The sequence below is a fragment of the Silurus aristotelis genome, assembly GCF_946808225.1.
Source record: "Silurus aristotelis genome assembly, chromosome: 19".
In the NCBI taxonomy this organism is placed as follows: Eukaryota; Metazoa; Chordata; class Actinopteri; order Siluriformes; family Siluridae; genus Silurus; species Silurus aristotelis.
The window spans coordinates 17,278,297-17,296,115 of NC_139592.1; the positions used below are offsets into that span (position 1 = coordinate 17,278,297).

General features: G+C 36.8%; 1 protein-coding gene across 1 annotated transcript; it reads left to right on the forward strand.

Annotated features, from left to right (window-relative positions):
- Window positions 1–7,152: 7,152 nt before the first annotated feature.
- On the forward strand, window positions 7,153–17,447 carry racgap1 (Rac GTPase activating protein 1). The gene is made up of 17 exons (XM_083570516.1): window positions 7,153–7,367; window positions 7,767–7,854; window positions 8,244–8,446; window positions 8,738–8,880; window positions 10,325–10,394; window positions 10,859–10,912; window positions 11,021–11,098; window positions 11,802–11,919; window positions 12,198–12,334; window positions 12,421–12,588; window positions 12,764–12,859; window positions 12,949–13,147; window positions 14,359–14,464; window positions 15,495–15,627; window positions 16,053–16,176; window positions 16,457–16,568; window positions 16,685–17,447. Exons 2-17 carry the CDS (start codon window positions 7,770–7,772, stop codon window positions 16,758–16,760), a joined length of 1,902 nt encoding a protein of 633 aa, XP_083426642.1. The 5' UTR covers window positions 7,153–7,367; window positions 7,767–7,769; the 3' UTR covers window positions 16,761–17,447.
- The last annotated feature ends 372 nt before the right edge of the window (window positions 17,448–17,819 follow it).

Genomic DNA, 17,819 nt, shown 5'->3' on the forward strand with positions numbered 1-17,819 from the left:
TTCCGCGAACGATTTCTGTTTGCTCTCGCAGCCACGCGCTTCCAGTAGAACCCAGTATCTTAGTAAAGTGGGACAGGCAACTTTAGCAAATTTTCCCATGCTTATATAGTCATAATTACTCACTAATGTTAATTTTATTCAAATAAGCCTCTATAATTCTTCCTATATAGTAGGAAGATATATACACACAAGTGTGTGTGTGTGTGTGTGTGTGTGTATATTAAGTAAACACACGAAATAAATAATAATAAATCTCATCTGATGGAATTGCTGCATCAATAACTACATTAATATCTCTTGCTGTAGACTCTCTCCATCAGCTTCTAAACGAGTGAGAAGGGGTGCTATCCAATGTCATTCAAAAGTGATAATTGTCTAATGAGCAACGTTTACATTTTGCATTTAACAAAATATTTATGGACACAAGTATTTCAATGAAAGATGTGCTGAAGTTCAAAATTCCAAAGTATAACAGCACCTAGTGGTCTTCAGTAGACTATGTAGACTGAATAAGACAGAGGTGACATGATCACATTTTCTAGGTCTGGTAAGGCCTTTAGCTGCCTGAAGCATCCACACAAAAAAGCACTACAACAGTCCAATCTTAATATACCAAAAGTATGAACTACTCTTTCTGCATCATGTAACTTATCATATTTCATATTTTAGCAATATTTCTGAGATGGAAGAAGGCTATCCTAGTAATGTTATCTCCAGTATATGAGCTTTAAAAAAGATTAGAGTCAAAATTCACATCAAGGTCTTTTACTGCTGCACATGATAAGTCCTAGTAAATGTACTTCCATCTTATCAGAATTTATTAGTAGGAAGTTAATTAGCATCCCCTGTCTAATGTCCTTTACAAATACCTCAATATTATTAAGCTGATGTCTCTCGTGTCCCTTGGCTGAAACATACCACTGAATCTGAATAATTTCACACAGCAGTAGCATTTAAAAATAAAAATGCAGTGGACCTAATAAAGATCCTTGCAGGACACCAAACTTTACCTCAGTAAGTGTATAGGTGTCAGATAAAGCCTGATCCAGGAGAGAGCTGTTCCCTTCTTTTTAACATTCTTTGGTCTTACAAAGAGAATATTATGATCAGTGGTATCAAAACTTCACCAAGGTTGAGCTATACAAGCATATACAAGCAAGCAGCCACAGCCCTGATCAGAGGTCAGTAGCAGGCCAGTTACCACTTTAACTAGTATTGTCTCTGTGCAATGATGAGGCCTAAATTCTGACTGATACATTTCATTAATGTTTTCTGTGTGGCTATTAGCATAACTGATATGCTACTATCTTTTCTAGGATCTTGGAAATAAGATATTGGCCTATGGTTGAACAGCTGACAGGGGTTGAGGTCAATGCTTTTTAATTAGGGGGTTGATAAATAAACAAATTAAGTACTTAACCATTGATAAGAATGTATTATTATTATTATTATTATTATTATTATTATTATTATTATTATTATTATTATTTTATTATTATCATTATTATTATTATTATTATTATTTTATAATTTATTATTATAACAGGTTCAAATACTTCTGGAATTATCTGTTTGAAGAAACATGTAGGTTGTACTGTGTTCTGCTGTTTAGCACTAAATGTTGTTTGCACACATTTGCACAGGCTCCTTATGTAGTCCTGTGGATAATGTAATCTAAATGTATTATACAACTACTTGTTCTTTGCTAATCTAATGGAACATACAGCTCTGGGGAAAATAAAGACATAGACATGGCCAACATAATAAGGGGAAAATTCTGCGTCTTCTTATATCTCTCTTAAAAGTTTCAGAAATTAATTCTCATTAATTTTGCGTCCTTAAAAGGAAAGATTCTCGTATATGAAACCTGCTCTGAGATTCAGTTAATGCATTTGCTATATAAATGTCAAAGAAAGTACACTGCAGAACAGACCCTTACAACTATTTCAGTGGGAATAAGTGCTGTCCTCGCAGCTGCACACTGTATGTTTTTGTAATAAATATCTATAGACAAGGTTTTTTTTTTTTTATAATAACGTTGAAAACATCAGGCAAGAAATCCAGACGGTTAATATAATTCCAAATTATTTTACAAGTAACCCTGTAAACAGCCGTGTAATTATAGTAGACAATCAACTACAAAGCTTCACTCCTATTCATGAGAATGACTTAATTTCATTAATCTCCTCATCAAAATCATCAACCTGCATTCTCGATCCCTTGCCTACAAGTATCTTTAAACAGATAGCTCCAGAGGTAATTGAACCTGTTTTAAAAAATAATTAACTCTTCCATTAGCACTGGTTATGTACCTAAATCCTTCAAACTGGCAGTTATCCACCCCCTAATTAAGAAACCTGACCTTGACCCATGTCAGTTGTCCAACTACAGACCAATATCAAATCTCCCCTTTATATCCAAAATTTTAGAAAAGGTTGTAGCACAGCAGTTATGCTCACACCTACTTATGAATAACATTTTTTAAATGTATCAGTCAGGATTTCGGCCTCATCATAGCACAGAGACAGCGCTAGTTAAGGTGGTAAATTACCTGTTATTGGCCTCTGATCAGGGTTTTGTCTCCTTACTTGTTTTGCTCGACCTTAGTACAGCTTTTGACACCATTGATCACACTATACTACTTGCTAGACTTGAGAACGTTGTTGGAATAAAGGGAACAGCTCTCTCTTGGCTCAGGTCTTATTTGACTGATCGCTATCAGTTTGTTGATGTAAATGGTGAGTTCTCCACACTCTATGAGGTAAAGTTTGGTGTTCCTCAAGGATGTGTCTTAGGCCCACTGCTTTTCTCTTTATATATGCTGCCTCTTGGTGAAATCATTCATAAACATGGGATTCGCTTCCATTGCTATGCTGATGACACACAGCTGTATATTTCAGCAAAGCCAGATGAGCGAGATCAGCTTAACAATGTTGAGAAGTGTGTAAAGGACATTAGACAGTGGATGCTTAATAACTTTCTTCTGCTCAACTTTGATAAGACGGAAGTACTTTTACTATGACCACATGCAGCTAGAAGTAAACTTTCCGATTACGTAGCATCTCTGGATGGTGTTTCTGTTTCAGCGTGTACGGCTGTCAAAGACCTTGGTGTGATTATTGACCGGAGTCTTTCCTTTGAGTCTCACGTGAATAATATTACCAGGATCGCCTTCTTTCACCTAAGAAATATTGCTAAAATTAGAAATATGATGTCCTTACAGGATGCAGAAAAACTAGTTCATGCTTTTGTTACTTCTAGATTAGACTACTGTAACGATTTACTGTCTGGGTGTGCGAGTAAGTGCATAAATAAGCTTCAGTTAGTTCAGAATGCTGCAGCAAGAGTCCTCACTAGATCTAGGAAATATGTCCACATCACCCCTGTTTTAATCAATCTACACTGGCTCCCAATCAAATCTCGCATTGATTATAAAATAAAATTCCAACCAGTGTTCGGGACTCAGACACAGTCTCGGTGTTCAAGTCGAGGTTGAAAACTTATTTATTTATTCAAGCCTTTCAAAATCTTATCAGTAGATTTTTCTTAGGTAAAGGCTCAGATCTGGAGGGAGCATGGATATAGAGTGTTTGGTGAACTGGTATATTTGTATGCTGTCGTCCCCTCACATTCACATGTTCACTCGGGTTTGTTGACGTGGTGTGGTGGGTCGTCTCTTATCCCAGAGATCCCTCATGTCTGTGTTACCTTCTGGTTCTCCCTTTTAGTTATGCTGCCATAGCGAGTCTTGCCGGAGTCCAAACTGCACAGTGACATTAACTTTCATACACCAATAGGGACACTCAATAATCCATATCTTTCTCTTCCCGTCACCCTCTTCTCTCTCTCTCTCTCTCTCTCTCTCTCTCTCTCTCTCTCTCTCTCTCTCGGTCGAGTTAAACATGCTCCTGAGGCTCCAGTGACCACTGTTCCTGCCCCTCTCCCCCCCGTGGATCTTCACACTTCTGTGCAGCTTGGGACGGTCTCTCATCAACACCTTGGGTAGTTCCATGTAATTCCGGAGTAGAACAGGTGCTTTGAGGATGGATTGGACTGTAGTTGGTGTCGGCGGTCTGCTGCACTGACTCGGGAGTGCAGTTTGCTTCTGATCGTCATCACTGTACCCCGCAGCATTGTATATCTGCTTCAAATGGACATTTGGTGCAACCTAGATGAGGATGGGTTCCCTCTTGAGTCTGGTTCCTCTCAAGGTTTCTTCCTTATGCCATCTTGGGGAGTTTTTCCTTGCCACAGTTGCTCATCAGGGACAAACATACTTACAAAGAACATATTTACGTTTAATCACCACATTATCTGTGTAAAGCTGCTTTGAGACAATGTTCATTGTTAAAAGCGCTATACAAATAAAAATGAATTGAATTAAATTTAATTTGTTAGCTTGATCTATTTTCTCACCTAGGGAAATAAACTGTTTGTCCTAGTTTGTTTTGTTATCTAGTATTAATTTATGTCAGCACCTTCACTGTGTACTATACCACCTGAATATGGTTAGAATGACATTAAAACACACTCTCTAACACACTCTCCATTACTTTGTGCTGTTGACCCCAGGTACCTAACCTCATCCACCTTCTTCACCTCTTCTCATACAACCACACCACTCCACTGCCCTCCCTCTCATTCACACACATGTACTCTCTTCCTGACAGTGTTCGGGGCTCAGACACACTCTCCCAGTTTAAGTGCAGTTTAAAAACATATCTTTTTAGCAAAGCCTACACAAAACACGTCTCACATCATTATCAACTTCTGCTGCTAATTTCTCGCCACTGCTTTTTTTTCTCTCCCCATCCCGAGGCACCCTGAGGTTTGGCCAGCTCCAGTCACGTCCCACCTCATAAAGATTATGGACCTTTGAAGAAGTAGATGCCGAACTCGCAAACATCCCAAACCATCTAGAGACGTACCAGTGCCAATTGGATCCCACTACATGGACATTGGACCTCCTGGAGTGTTTAAAGGCTCTGGCATAGAGAAGCTGATGCTGGATCTGTGATGATCACAAATGTTGAGCTCAGTAGCTCCTAGTTTTATAACCAAAAAGACTGTAGAAGACTGTAGAAAGAACACTATTATAATATTATACTCCAGTGCTCATGTTAGTTCTCACTCTCCAGTGTTCTGTACTGTTGAAAGATTTATGATCAAACTCTTGATGTCACCCAAATGAGGATGGTTCCCCTTTTGAGTCTGGTTCCTCTCAAGGTTTCTTCCTCATTACATCTAAGGGAGTTTTTCCTTGCCACAGTCACCACGGCTGCTCATCAGGGATAAATACACACTATTCACCTTGACTGTTGATTTCTGTAAAGAAATCAACAGCTTTGAGACAATGTCTGTTGTGAAAAGCGCTATAGAAATAAACTTGACTTGACTTGACATTAAGGATCGGCTCTAATCTGGTCCTACCGACTTTCCACTCTTCATCCTCTTAAGACCTGCTCTCACTTCCACCTTACTGATCCTTTCCACCTCCTGCTTCACCATCTCCACACCATCCAACCCTCTCTCTCTCTCTCTCATTCTCCTTATTCATCAGCTGCTCAAAATACTCCCTCCATCTTCTAAACACACTCTCCTCAATAGACAACACATTTCCATCTCTATCCTTTATTGCTCTAACTTGCAGCACATCCTTCCCAGCTCGGTCTCTCTGGCCAATTGGTACAAATCCTTTTCTCCTTTCTTAGTGTCCAGCTTCTCATACAGCTCCTCATATGCCTTTTCCGAAAGTGTTGAGCGTTGGAGGGAGGCGTGACTGGTGGCTCTTTCACAGTTTTTGTATGCTTGTTTAGTCTTGATTTTCTTCGTTTTTTAATAAATAAAATAACATTTCAATGTTATATATAATGCATTTTTATATTTAAGAAGGTAAACAGAAATGACAAAAAATAAACTATTGTTTTAGGATACCCCCAGATATTAATACAGGGGTAGGAATACCATTTATAAAGAAACTGTCTGTGACAGCCTCTTTTCTCAGACTCATGATATTTATGTCAGTGTCCGATTTGCTCATTCATCTTCATCCCTTTCTTGACTCTTTATACAATATCCCAGATAAAACCTCTGTAAAATACTTAGGTATTACTATTACTAAAAGCAATAATCAATAATTCCGGCTTTTATAATATAAATGTATGTTTCTTTCACATTATAGCCATAATAAATCATATCATCGTATTTTGGATACTCAAGTACATTTAAGGTCAAATTCTTTTGTACAAGTTTATGTTTACATGGAGCACTTTTAGTTTTACTCAAGAAATATTTTACCTAATGTATCTTTACTTTTACTAAAGTACACGGTTTGTGTATTTTGTCCACCACTGTGTATTATATACTTTATAGTAGTGTCTGTCTGTTATATTTGTAATTGTGTCATTTGATATTTCTTATATCTGTTCATTTAAAGCCTGTTTTGTTTTTACATTTTTCTGATTTCAGAAAAAAAAAATGCATTCCTTTCTTTCTATATATTGAACTTAATTGACGCATTATGTAGGGATTGGTGAATAAGTGAACGAGTGACTGATTTCAGACGCAGCTCTTCTCTTTCACAGAGTTCTAATAATCTCGTTCTTCTGAAAAGGAAATAAATGACGCTCTTTCACAGCCACTAAAGCAGTCACGTGTTTACATGGGCGGGACTTAAGTGAACGTAACACATGAGGTAGTGATGGAGGTGAATGAGAGTGCGTTTGTTAATGATAGAAGCATCAATTGCTTCAATTGCCACACTACAGACTCTGGCTAAACCACTGCCCCATAACGTGTGCGGAAAATGTTGTAAACGTCATAATGCGTTGTAAATTCTGTATTTTACTAGACGTAGTAGCACATCATTTCTGACATCCGAAGAAAACGAGCCATTATTTCGGAATTCCAAATGAAAAGCTCTTCCTTCCTGGAAGAGAAATCTACATACCCTGCGTTATGCGGTTAATACGATTGTTAATTGTAGCTTTGACACTGGGTTGAGAAGAGAATTATACACCGATTATTATCATAGTTTAAATAACATAAGCATAGTTATATTTCAATAAATACGAAGACTGCACGGAAAATCCGAGCTCCGACTTCCCATTTTCACGCTAAGGCTGGTAAGGTAGTTGACTCGGCCCTTACGCGTTACGTCATTTCGCTGACGTCTGTGTGTCTTTTAATCCTCATTGGCTAGCGGGTAAATTTGAAATGCAACCAGTTCCGATGTTAAGGCGCTAGTAACAAACTCAACTGAAGACAGATTCGGATGGAACGACCGTTAAAGGTGGACACTTAATCGACCTTTTTCGCAAAAGCGTCCAAATATATAAAAAAAAAAATTGGCGTGGACGCCAACTTGTGTAAGTTATTGCATTTACAAAATGATTATAAAACATTTCTTATTTGAGATTTTGATCAGCAAATAGCTGGTCTCTTTTATAACGCGTTATTAGGAGTGTACCTAGACAACTCTAAGGTGTTCATATAACAGTATTAGTGTTCACCAACCAGGTTATTTATATGTACATGTTCAAAGGTACATGTGGATGATTCAGTAACCAAATGTAGTCGTGGTGAGTTGGAATAGTTTGATTTGGAAAGCTAAATAACAAACGAGTTAACTTGTTACATTTCTATCTGCCGATCATGCAGTTGGCAGCCCCATTGTATCAGCACTCTGAACCAGCGGAATAATGCAATTATTGTTCATTGGAGTTGACATCATGTTTTATGGTTCCGTTTTTCTTTGTCCAGTGTAGAACATGGAGACCGCAGTAATGAACCTTCACAGTTTGTTTGAGAATCTTCGCGGCCACGTTGAGGTCCTCAATGACAGTATTGAGCCCCGTGAGTAATTCAGCAAGTATTCATCATTTACAAGTGACTACTGAGAACAGTATTTCTTAGCAAATTCTTAGCATTTTTTTTTGCGTTTTGTAAAATTTGTAACTAACTCTAATTAAATATTAGCCTTATTATTTAAATATGTATTAGAATTATACTTTGCCTACTAATACAGCCCTGGAGCTTTTAATGTATTCATACTACTGTGCAAACACATTAGAGCCTGTTTTAAAATATTGACATGCTTTGTTCATTTTACTTTATCAATATCTACTTTTAGTGATGAGTTGAACCCATTCAAATAACAAGACAAAGAAAACAGAAAGGCTCTAGTTATACTTCTCTACTCCGACTTGAAAAAACCAACACTATTTATTTTGCACGTTTTCTAGAGTTCATTCAGATGGCACTGAATTTTGAGGACTGTCGTCATAAATGGCTGAGAGTGGAGCAGGAATTGGCCTCTTGTAAGGAGGTGCTTGCTAAAGCAGAGACTGAGAGGGGTGCACTGGAAGTCAAGTTAAAGCATGCTCGCAACCAAGTGGACGTAGAAATCCGCAGAAGACAAAAAGCTGAATCAGATTGTGAAAAAATGGTATGAGCTAGTAAACATACCTTACTAAGAGCACAATGTCTTTTTGTTTAAACAGTCTAGAAAATAAAATAAGTCAAGATGATGATTTTTTAAAATGATAGTAGTATGTGTGTGTGTGTGTGTGTATATAATATAATGTATGTATGTGTGAAGATATGTGTACTTGTAATTTGTAAAATGTTAAATTGACCTATGTGTGTGTATAGACACAAGTCATAAAAGTTGAAAAACTGAACTGCTGTAATATCGATACTCAGGGCTTCATTCAGTAGTTCTTTGCTTTGTGTGTAGGATCGTCAGATTCAACTCATTCGAGATCTGTTGGTCACAGAGGGTTCTAGTACCAGTATCCAGCTAAATGATGAGCAACGGTCAGCTCTTGCTTTCCTAAATGCACGGTCACAAGCACCGGCCAATCTTAACAGCAGTCGAAGGTGAGAAGAGACACTGTGCATGAAAGGTGTTTTTTCTTTCTCTCCTGTTTTTTCATAAGAGCATTATACCTGAGCATGAGTACTCTTCAGTGAAGCTATAGCAGCTGGATTGGTATCTGTTTTTTTCATTATCACTTGATGCATTCAACTTCAGTCAACTGTCCATGTTTATAATGAGTATTTAATGGATTTCAACATTTATTTATTATTCTTTATGTTGGCATGTTGGCCACTGAGCTTTTTGTGCTGCTTGTTTACAAATGCATTGTACAGGTGGGATTAGCCATCCCAATATGAAAGAAAGATTCCAAACCTCCTCTCGGCAGCATTCCACATCCAGTTGCTGTATCAGTTCAGCATCAGAGACTGTAATGTACTGACTTTCAATGAGATTTCACTGGCTTAATGCAACATTTCCAAGCTCAGCTGCTACACCACTAATTTAATGCTCCGTCATTCATTTTGGTCATTCCAACCTGTGCTTACATTTCACTTCAGTCTGAGAAAGCACATTCCCTGGACTATTTCTAAAATTCAATGTCAGTCTGTCAAATTTATATCCAGAGAATGCATTCATTTTTTTTTGTACTAAAGCAGGGTGACACTGAAGAATGTTCTTCATAAATTTTGCCCTAAATTACACCTTAGACAAGGGCTATTTATTTATATTTTTCTCTGGAACACATTTTACAAACAGTTAAGTGGCTGGGAGCCATATATTAACCTTTGATATACTTCTTATGTATGTAAATGTAATGTGCAACTAATTTTCCAAAACATTGATTTCATGGTCTTTGTGGTCAGTAAATGCCCTTTTCTTTTTACAAAGTATCTGACACAGAGTATGCAGCTGTAGTTTCTTTGGTAAAGCAAATATGACTAACAGTGCATTGCTCATAGATTGCTATTAGAATAGAATAGCCTTTATTTGTCACATATTACATGTACTTGCTCGGAAGCTGAGGTCAGAGCCCAGGGTCAGCCATGATAAGGTGCCCCTGGAGCACAGAGGGCTAAGGGCCTTGCTCAAGGGCACAAAAATGGCAGCTTGGTGATACCGGGACTTCAACCCCTGACCTTCCTATCAGTTACGCAGGACCTTAATCACTGAGTTAGTTTGCACATCCATGAGTTGAAAATCCAAACCACATGGATATCTGCGATCAAGTTGTAATACTTTGTTCAAAGTTGATTTATGTCCACTCTGAAACTGTAGCAATAGCTTCGGCAATATATTTGTTTTTGTAACAATTAACAGTTTGCATCAGACCAACTCAATCTTAAGGTGAGCAAAAGTATAGGAACATAATGTAATGTGTACCATCAGAATGAACAGATCTGTCTTCAAAACACTGGAACTATACAAAAAAAACCCCCTTGTAATATTAATCTGCCTAAATGCTAAAAGCCATGTTAATGATTTTAATATTGATATTTTCTACAGGCTGGCCACTATTGATGAATCTGCCTCAATTTTGTCGGACATTAGCTATGATAAAACTGATGATTCCTTGGTAAGTATTGGCAGTGCAAAAACTGCATGTGACCAAATTGCCACTAAATGTATCTGACTGATTTGGGCTGTGCAATGCCAATGCTGAATAAAGTTGTATATTCAGACATAAAATGTTTGACCATGAAGGGGTACACCGTGTACATCACTAATCTATCAGTTTATATTTCTGTTTCTTTGTAAATGTTAGTCATATAAATGTAGTTTGGAGAAAAAGCATTGATCTCTCAAAAGCTATTCATGTATATTTAGAGTTTTTACTTAAATGCTTTACTAGGATTAATAAGTATAGAAACAATTATAGTTCTAATTATGGTTTATTAGAACCATACAATTATTTACCTATAATCTCCTATTTTGGGAATAATTTGGAAGATGAAAGCTTACAACCAACGTTTATTGTGTGACCATAAATCATAAATCTGACCCTTTTTATTTATTAATATTTATTTAATTGGTTTATAGGACTGGGACTCTTCTGTTGTTAGAACTGTTCGACTAAAGAAACGTCAGAAAAGAGTAAGCTATCAAAACTCTCTAAAAGGGAAATTACTTTGGATTATTGTTTTTTTTTTTGTTTGTTTTTTTTGTTTTTTTTAATACAATTTTTTATTTTTTTTCCCCTAGCGCTCCTCCAGAAACCATACTGATGGGCCTCCTGCTGTTGCCAAAAGGTCCCGGTCCACAGGCCGCACCTCTGAGAAAGTGTGTGTCCTAATAAATTAAGACCTGATACAAACATTTTGAGATCTGACACAAGTGTTGGTTATGTGGGTGTTGGACAACCATTTCTTTTCTTTTTTTAGTTTTGTTTTGGGTGATTAATAATTATAATTTTGACATAAAAAATTTAATAATGCTTAAGCCTATTTGTCTATAAACGGCATATGCATAATTGAACACCTACAAATATATTCAAAGAAAAGTGTCTCATTGAGATGCATCTAGTTTTTTCCAAATGAGGACAGGGTCCATTTCCTCTCTTGTTCTTCTCACCTCCTGCATGAGGTTGTCTTTGCAATTTACACAGTTTTTCCTAGCTTACTCATTATGGGGAAATGTAAACATAAAAAAAAATATATAAAATCTTTTTTTTTTTTTTTTTTTTGTGACAACGTCCCTGGTTAAAAGTCCTTTAAATGTTTGAATTCAATTTAATGTGTATGACCCTGTTTGCTTTCATACCTGGGATTAACCAGGGATGAACATTTATACCAGATTAGGTTTTTATTTCCTGCACTGTGTTTCTCTAGTGATCCGGATTAGTGGTGAGCTATTTCAATGTTTTAATGCAATATAATGTGATGTTACCAAATATTGGGTGTGTTTTGTCCAGAGCTTTCATTTTATTTTAATTGTGTTAATATTTAAAGGCGCTTTTCTTTTTACTGTGCTTGTGTGTCCTTAGGGAAATGAGTCTCTAGTGGCTAAGACCACAGTGACTGTACCAAATAATGGAGGTCTCATAGAGGCGGTCACCACACTTGAAGCTGTGCCTTATTGGACCAGAAGCAGGAGAAAGACTGGTAAGTTTGATGTTTAGAGTTGTGATAATTATGTATGTACACGTACAAGAGGATGTATATAGGATACATCGGATACATCTTAGAGCTACTGCATGGTTTGAGAGATTAAATCAAAAGACATATTTTCTTCCTGTTCAGCCCTTTTTATTATTAGTAACAATTCCTAAAAGGAGCCAAATTAATCCAGCATTAAGCTTTTGTTTAGGCATTGTATTAACAACTATAATTTCTGATTGAATCCAGGTGAAATGCATGACCATTTTAATTGTTTCCAATAGCTGCTATGGTTTGGGACACAGCAGACACGGATTCTGTTCAGTCTGTGGACGTAATAAAAAGGAGTGGAACCAAAGCAGAGCCTAGCACGCCACAGAGCAATGGGAGTGTTCGTCTACACGAGTTTGTTTCAAAAACGGTATATTTAAGGTCATTTATGCTAGACTGAATTATTTGTTTAAAGTATTACTGCTTTTAAAAAAAAAACCTGTTTATGCTTTGTAGGTGATAAAGCCAGAGTCCTGTGTTCCTTGTGGCAAGAGGATCAAGTTTGGAAAGATTTCTCTGAAGTGTAGGGACTGTCGTGTAGTTAGCCATCCGGAGTGTCGAGAACGCTGCCCCCTGCCCTGCATCCCTAACCAGGCAGGGACGCCAGGAAAAACTGGAGAGAGTGTATGATCTTTTACTAAATTTGTTTTATTAAATTGTTATTGGACAGTGTAAAACAATTTTTCTTGTTTGTTTATAGCTTTATAAAGTAATATAATTCCCTAACTATTAAATTACTTCTGCTTTTGTAGGTCTACATTTTTCTATGTTTATTGTATTCTGATTTGATGTTTTGTAGGGCACTCTTGCAGACTATGTCTCAGTCACCTCCCCCATGATTCCACCTCTAGTGGTCCACTGTGTAAATGAAATTGAGCAGAGAGGCCTACATGAGGTCAGACAGGAATTTTATAGACGAATGTATTAATTAGCATCTTGCATTTTGTTTGCTAGTTAACAAACAAGTCTATTTTCTCATACCAGACTGGTCTGTACCGTCTGTCTGGTGCTGACCGGGTGGTGAAGGAGCTGAAGGAGAAGTTTCTGCGTGGAAAGACACTTCCACTGCTAAGTAAAGTAGATGACATCCATGCTATTACTGGTGTCCTTAAAGATTTCCTGAGAAACCTCAAAGAACCACTGCTCACCTTCCGCCTCAACAAAAATTTCATGGAGGCAGCAGGTGAGTCTGGTTTGAACTTGAATTTTAGTAGACAGTCATTTATTGACTCAGTATTAGAAGTCTAGTGGCACAGAATTTTCATTGGAGGTTTATTATTTAGATGATGTGAGTTTCATACCAAAAAGGTTATTATACACTGCCCACCCAAAAAAGTAATGCATAATATTTGGTTGGACCACCCTTTAGCTTTGATTACGGCACGCATTTACAATGGCATCGTTACATCGCTTCTTCAATGTCGCAACATTTGTTCCTCGCCAGATTTGCTTTAATTTTTCACCAAGATCTTGTATTGATGATGGGAGAGTCGGACTGTTGCACAAAGTCTCCTACCACACATATCAATGATTCTCAACGGAGAATGTGGTGGCCAGTCCATGTGTGAAAATTCTCATGCTCTCTCTCTTTCACAAATGGAGCCTGATGAATCCTGGCTCTGTCATCTTGGAATAAGCTTGTGCCAACAGGAGGGGAAAAATCCATTGATGGAATAACCTGGTCATTCAGTATATTCATGTAGTCAGCTGATCTCATTCTTTGGGCACATAATGTTGCTGAATTGAGACCTGACCAACGGCAGCAACCCCAGATCATAGCACTGCCCCCACAGGCTTGTACAGCAGGCACTAGGCATGATTTGTGCATTAGTTCATCCACCTCTCTTCTAACCTTGATGCGCCCATAACTCTGGACTCAACAGAACACATGACCTCCTTCCATTGATCCAAAATCCAATCGTTGACCCCTAGCAAGTTTAAGCCTTTTTTTTTTTTTTACCTGATGAGCCTCAATGATAAGTGCTTTTCTTATGGCTACACAGCTGTTTAGTCTCAATCCCTTGAGTTCTCTTTGCATTGTGCATGTGGAAATGCTTTTACTTCCACTATTAAACATAGCCGTGAGTTCTACTGGTTGTTTTTTACGATTTGATTTCACCAAATGTTTGTGATCGCAGATCACGATCATTCAAGATTTTTTTTTTCCATCTACATTCCTTCCTCAAAGATGATGGTTTCCCACTATCCTTCAAGTTTTTAATAATGCATTGGACAGTTTTAAACTCTTAGTTTCAGCAAACTCCTTAGATATTTTCTTAGCTTGATACATGTCAATAATTTGACCCTTCTGAAACAGATTACCGGTAAAAAAAAATTTACATGACCACAGGACATGTCTTCTTACTATTTGTGTTTAATTATATTTATTTTCAGAGTTGGATGATGATGACAATTCAACTGCATTGATGTACCAGACTATTAGTGACTTGTCACAGCCAAACAGGGATACTCTGGCCTTTCTGATGCTCCATCTGCAGAGGTAGGCAGCCGTTGAGATTTTACTTGCTCAGTACAGCAGCTTCTGCTTTTTTTTATTTCCACTTGTAATTGTTGTTCTGTTTAAAATCCCAGGACCTATAGGGCATGTCTAAAATTTCTTCTCCTGTAACTCGATATTTCCTGATGGCTTTACCATATTTTCTCCATTTTAAATGCATTACTGTGGATAACTGAATAACTCTAAGTCAGGAGGTTAAGTTAATCATTAGGAGCCCTATTCAAATGAACTAAAGTCATGAATAAATTTAATCTAGGTCCTTCTTCAACTGTCCCAAATTTAATGTAATCTCTAATTCTTGTACATTCGTGAAGACTCCTTTTCCTCGTTAAAATCCTTAGTACATAGGTTATAATTTGGGTTATGACTTGATCTTACTGAACATCCTACCTCCTCAAGCATAATGACAAGTAGAATCTCTGTATTTGTGTAAAAGATTAGTGATTTGGTGTTTGTATTACCATTCTGTACAATACATTTTTGCTCATCTGCATTTTTGCAAAAGTCTGTTCATGCTTGGATTTTAAGGCGGATTAATAAAGATACAATTTATCTTAGATTGTTTGGCTATGGACACTATGCGAAAACAAATATTTTCTGCTCACTGTTTCACTATTGGGATCATCTGCTCCGAATAAAACTTTAAAATTGATTATAGAAAACTAGCAATGACCTGTACAGCAGGACCTGCATGGCCCATTATGATGCTTAACTTCTGCTCAAATATGGATACTAAAAAGATTGCTCTGAGTGATTTAACTTGGCCTAAATATCACACTTTCTGAAAACTGTATATGCCCAAGTTTCATACATATTTTATGGATATGAGTTTACTTGAAAACTATAAATTTGAAGCTTAAAAACACTACTGAAATCACTACTCGGATTGAAGATCTATTTAACATTCAGTACTTTTTAACCTTATCGCATATATTTTTGAAAGAGTAATGACTATTTATTCTCTGCGTAGTTTACAATCCTTAATTATTTCTTTTTTTTTTTTTTCCTCCAGAGTTGCCCAAAGCCATGATACTAAGATGAATGTGACTAATCTGGCTCGTGTGTTCGGCCCGACAATTGTGGGTCATAGCATACCTGATCCAGAACCAATGACCATTCTGCAGGACACAAAGCGACAACCTAAGGTAGTGCCAATGTGTTTGCTTGAATATAGTGAACATTAACACCACAAAAAAAGTATCCAATCTCTCTTGCATTGTACCACAGATTTAAAACGGATATTATTTTTCAGCAATGGGAAAGTGCAACTTTAGTGATACTTGGCCTGACAAAAAATTTATTTAGGGCTTGGTTATGGCCAGTTGCTAACAATGTATTTGTGTGTTTTTGATATTGTGATTTAGGTTATAAATGTCATTCTTAATGGTCTTAAAAAGGTCTTAAATTTGATTTGGTGGAACCTGCCATAACCCTAATTAATCTGATCTACTAAATAGACCTCTCATTATTGCTGTCAAAGTTTTAATTTGTCCTTGTTTAAAATGAACATGTAAGTAAGAAATAATTAAATAAATAAAATGCTAACGTTATATCCATATTTGTATTTTAGGTTGTTGAATGCTTGCTGGGATTGCCTGCAGAGTACTGGGGCCAGTTTGTGATGGTGGAGCAAACTCACACTGATCACATGATTATTGAGAACACCAATGTTTATTCCACTCCAGACCAAAAAGGTATGATTGTGTTCTGCACTTAGTCATACATATTGATGGTATTGCCAGGATAGGCCTTTATTTAGTTTATAAAATTGCACCTTAATGCATACAGATTTTATAAACGTCAGACTTGAAGTAAAACCTGATATGGTTATCAGTTTCTATTAGCTGTTTCTATTAGATACCCAGTTCCACCTGTATATTCCTTACTTCTGTGATAATATTAAATTCTAAAGTAAAATTCAGTATGGCCATTTCTTTTGATTAACCTTAGCTGAATTGTTGTCCTTGGTTGCAGTGAGTATGTTTGGCCCCCTCACCACACCAGACCAGCAGATGAGCAAGACTCCATCTTCTAGTTCTCTATCTCAGCGTATGAAAAATGCTACGCTGGGAGCCATCACTCCTAAGTAAGTGGTACTTGGGCAGCTGTATTTAAATTTTGAATTTTTTTTTTTTTTTTTTTTTACATATTGCTTATGTTTGGGAGAGACTAATAATAATGGCTATTTTGACTTTTTTACAGGTTTGGTAGCAAGAGCAAATCTGCTGCCAGCTTCAGTCGCCAAGGGAACTTCTTTGCCTCACCGCTGCTGAAGTAGTCATATAGAGCTGCCCCTTAATCATTTATCAGGACGTAGCCGCTATACTTTATAATCTGTCTGAAAAGACTTTTATTTTTATTTTTTATTTTTTATCATATTTGCTTTTGTTTTTTTAAAAACACATTTTAACCAATCACACTGTCAACAAAATGGAAAGCCAAAAATTGGCACTTTCATTGAACATTACAATTTCTTCTAGCAGTGTGTATTTGAGGATGGGGGGAGTTCTTTATAAAAAAGCCCAAAATGTATAGCATCGCTTGGATTTTATACTCGTATTTGTACATATAAGGAGGTTTACTTGTAAACATTTAAGTTCACTGTTCTTTACATTTCTATGCAAATGTCTACTCTATTCTGTCTCTTTTACTTTCATTTTTTATTCAAATGTGTTGTGCAAGAGAGAATTTCTAGCAAAATGAGTTCATGCCTAGTGGTGGTCTTCCACCCAGTATTCTGCTTTGTCATTCAATGGTTATTTACTAGTGTTTTAAAAAATGTATGCTAAGTCATTATTGGATTGTATGAAAATAGCTTTGTAATTGTCTTTATTTCATTCATTCACTTTCCCTCTCATCATTCAGATTACCATTATTTTTCTGTTATGGTTTCGCCAATATGATCTTGCTCTTTTCCTGTCGCTTTCAATTCAACCACAATAGTCTATAAATGTTCTTCTCCACATTCAATTTGTATGGTTCCTTTTTATTTCTATTTGTGGTTTTCTGCACTATATCTCAATTAGAATTTAGAAAAGTGTTCATAATAGGCCTAGTTAAAAAAAAATGTATCATCAAAAAAGCTCCTCGAGATGGTATGAGGAAGTAACCAGACTCTCACGTACACCATCTACCCAGATGGTGTACCCATTTCCGTTATGTAGAGATAAGGTCTCTTGATCATCCTAAATCAAGTAAAATTGCTTTAACTATGTAAACGTTATTTTTATTAGCTCATCTCTAACCAGATCAGACAATTTACAAAGAGGCTGTAACTGTACACAACACCTGCGCAGCATTGTTTTTTGTGTTTGAGTGGTGTTCAAAAGGTGCGGTC

What these genes read in the sequence shown, in the direction of transcription:
- racgap1 (XM_083570516.1), top strand. Translation starts at nt 7,770, where the DNA reads ATGGAGACCGCAGTAATGAACCTTCACAGTTTGTTTGAGAATCTTCGC. An exon ending in CAATGACAGTATTGAGCCCC is followed by an intron (nt 7,855 to 8,243) that starts GTGAGTAATTCA and finishes CACGTTTTCTAG; the next exon opens with AGTTCATTCAGATGGCACTG. An exon ending in CAGAAGCAGGAGAAAGACTG is followed by an intron (nt 11,920 to 12,197) that starts GTAAGTTTGATG and finishes TGTTTCCAATAG; the next exon opens with CTGCTATGGTTTGGGACACA.